Consider the following 3293-nt stretch of genomic DNA (forward strand, 5'->3'; position numbering starts at 1 on the left):
ATTATTATTATCTACATGGATGTACACTGATTCTACTGTCAGGAAATGGCGCCCTCTGCTGACAGGAAGTGCTCAGTACCTCGATGCCCTCCTTGCTGATGGCGAACTCGTCAAAGTTGAGGATGGCGGTCTTGATGACGTGGACGGCGGGCAGGACGGTCATCCCGATGTTGATGGCGTTGCTCCTCTTTGGGTCCAGAACCAGAATCTCGGACTTCTTGGTCTCCGGTCCTTTCTGCTCAGAGACATCATGTTATTAACCCTTTAAATGACTCTGATGGAATAAACAGAAGATCTCATTATGTCAATAAGAATAAAAGTCTGTGAACGCAGCAGCTGTTTTTAACCCTTTGAAACCCAGATCATCACTGTGCTTGTGCTGCGTTCACGAGCATTTCAACCTTAAAAAAGCGAGAAAATTAGTTTGCTTTCTTTTGAAAACAACAAAAAACTGTTCTGCAAATTGCAAGAAATTAGCAGCTTTGGAAAATTATTTAAAAAAAAACATCTAAAAAAACAAGTAATGATAATAATTAAATATTTAACTTATTTCACAGGAATATTATTTTTTAACAAACATTTATTCGGCGCAGAGTTAAAACTCGTCGGCGCTCTCTGCTGGATTTAATCTTTCGTGTTGAAAACGTGCTGCACTTAGAATTTCCCACAATGCACCTGTTCCTCCCAGCTGCGGCAGGCCTGGTTACCTTGGCGACGGGCAGCTCCTTAGCTTTGGACTCAAACAGGTGCTCGAGTCTGGACGTGTCCACCGCCACCTTGTCCAGAGACGCCCACACCGTCCCCCGGCCGAAGCGACACTTGTGCGGCCCGTCGGCCTGTTTCAGCTCCTTCCAGAACAGCTTCACCGTCTTCTTCTTCTTCTGAGAGAACGCCGCCGCCGCCGCCGCGTAACCCGGGGGAGGAGGAGGAGGAGGAGGTGGAGGAGCACCGGGAGGTGGAGGAGGGGCTGAACCTCCTGGTGGAGGAGGGGGAGGAGGAGCAGGAGGAGGAGCACCAAGGCCCGGGGGAGGAGGAGGAGCAGGAGGAGGAGCACCCAGGCCAGGGGGAGGAGGAGGTGGAGGAGGGACGCCGGAGAAGCAGGAGGCGCCGGAGGAGGAGGAGTCGAAGGTGTCCATGTCCAACACGTCGATGTCCTCCTCATCCAGCAGGTCGGAGAAGTCCAGGTCTTTGATGCGCAGGGCTGCGGCGCTCGGCTGCAGCTGGTCCCAGGCGTCTGCCGGGCCCCCGGGGCCCAGCGGGGTCATCTGGGTGGTCTCCAGGCGGCGGGCGTGGCTCTCCACGTCGATGCTGCTCTGCTGACGGAGGTGGCGGTTCTGACGGAGCAACATCAGATGTTTGTTATACATCGACCGATTCTGACCGCTCACTAAACCCGACCACCAGCACCCGAAAAACCCTAATAATGTCCCAAAATCTGAGAAGCGTCTAAAATCCCAGAAATGTCCTAAAAACGAAGAAATATCCTACAATACATCCTACAGTGTCCTAAAATCATGCAAATGTCCTTAAATACTAGAAATGTCCTAAAAATGTAGAAACTTCCTAAAATACTAATCATGTCCTAAAATCCTGAAAATGTCCTACAATCCTAGAAATTTCCTAAAAATGCAGAAATGTCCTAAAATCCTGAAAATGTCCTAAAAACGTAGAAATATTCTAATATACTAGAAATGCCCTAAAATCCCAAAAATGTCCTAAAATCCTGGAAACGTCCCGACAGGCTGACAGGCAGCAGTACCTGAGGGGGGCGTGTCTTGGCGAGCGGTCACTGAAGTCATCAAACACGATGACAAACAGGAAGCAGCAGATAAAAACACAGTGACTTCCTGTTCATACCTGTTGCTCCTCTGCGAGTCGGGCCAGCGCCGCCTGGGCGGAGCCTTCCAGCCCCTCCAGCTCCGCCCTGCGGCACGCGCTGCTCTCGCTGGGGCTGCACGGCTCGGCAGAGCGCGCCGTGAAGCTGGACAGACGCTCCAACACGCGGCCGCGAGCGCCGGCGTCTCCACCTGAGAGGACGACAACACACAGAGGAGGTCTCACTCTGCCTGGATTTCCTGAACCAACAAACAGAGCGCACAGTTTCTCAGAGACGGGAGGGACATTTACTGCAGTACTCAACAGTTTTAAAGTGCTGTAGCTTAAAGTGAACTTTTTACTCCACTACGTTTATCTGACAGCTTCAGTGAGTTTATGACTCATTACAGAAGATGCAGAGGTATTTAAAGTGTTAAAATGAGCTCCAGCTTCACCAGCTGCAACATTAAACTCGCCAACACATGCAGATGAAACATTACAGTATTTTATTCTGCAGAATAAACACTTTTACCGATTTATTCTAATAACGACCGTCAAACTTGACAAGAAATGGCTCAAAAATTGCAAAAAAAAATTAAAAATTTGAAAAAAATTACACGAAAATAAGCACAAAAAAGAACAGTAAAAAACAAACAGACCTAAAGAACATATTCTTTTTTCTGTAACATAATTTTAAATATATAATCAACAGAATATAAATACTTTTTTGATAATATCCAAACAGATTTTTTTCTGAGGTTTTAGAGGTTAAAACGCTGGCGACTGATGCGGATCCAGGAGTTCAAGGGTTAAAGAAACACTTCACTTTATAACGTAACATGATTTTTTATCATCGTTCGTACAAAACAAAGAAACTTTTACTCTGAAAGAAGCAAAATGCAAAAAACTGATTTTATATTTTTCCTAAAAAAATATTTTGGTGTCTCAGAAACACGTGCAAGTGTTTTACATGTTCACAGACTGCTGTGAGGCGTGCACGCGCACCTGTGTGTGTGTGTGTGTGTGTGTGTGTGTGTGTGTGTGTGTGTGTGTGTTCTCACCAGGCTGAGCAGTCCCTTCTTCTTCGGTGGTGTCTGGAGGAGCAGCAGCAGTCGGGCTCAGCGGCGCCGAGCTGGACGTCTTAGAGTAGAGCATGTCCAGCAGGAACTTCCTGTCGTTGGACAGAGTGCTGCACTGACGCTGCATCGACAGCACTGCACACACACACGCACACGCACACACGCACGCGCGCGCGCGCGCGCACACACACACACACACACACACACACACACACACACACACACACACACCCTTCAAATTAAAAGCTGCTCTGATTCTTCTGTTTTCAGTAAAGTTGTGAAACTTTAAAATAAAAAAAATAAATAAAAAAACTCCCTGAGTGTCGTGATCGTCTTTTACCAGAAATCAGCTGATTTTAAAAACTTTGATGTTTGATTTTATTTTGTTGCTTTATTTTT

General features: G+C 47.0%; 1 protein-coding gene across 1 annotated transcript; it reads right to left on the reverse strand.

Moving 5' to 3' along the window:
- Nucleotides 1–79: 79 nt before the first annotated feature.
- Nucleotides 80–3027, reverse strand: LOC121965010 (FH1/FH2 domain-containing protein 3-like; the record flags this gene model as incomplete). Its single annotated transcript, XM_042515174.1, has 5 exons — nucleotides 2877–3027; nucleotides 1858–2027; nucleotides 969–1334; nucleotides 708–881; nucleotides 80–235 (listed from the first exon to the last, which is right to left on the reverse strand). Coding segments are annotated over exons 1-5 (1011 nt in total), but the record flags the coding sequence as incomplete, so codon positions are not given.
- Between the last annotated feature and the right edge of the window lie 266 nt (nucleotides 3028–3293).

Source organism: Plectropomus leopardus, unplaced genomic scaffold (assembly GCF_008729295.1).
Source record: "Plectropomus leopardus isolate mb unplaced genomic scaffold, YSFRI_Pleo_2.0 unplaced_scaffold18197, whole genome shotgun sequence".
Taxonomy (NCBI): domain Eukaryota; kingdom Metazoa; phylum Chordata; class Actinopteri; order Perciformes; family Serranidae; genus Plectropomus; species Plectropomus leopardus.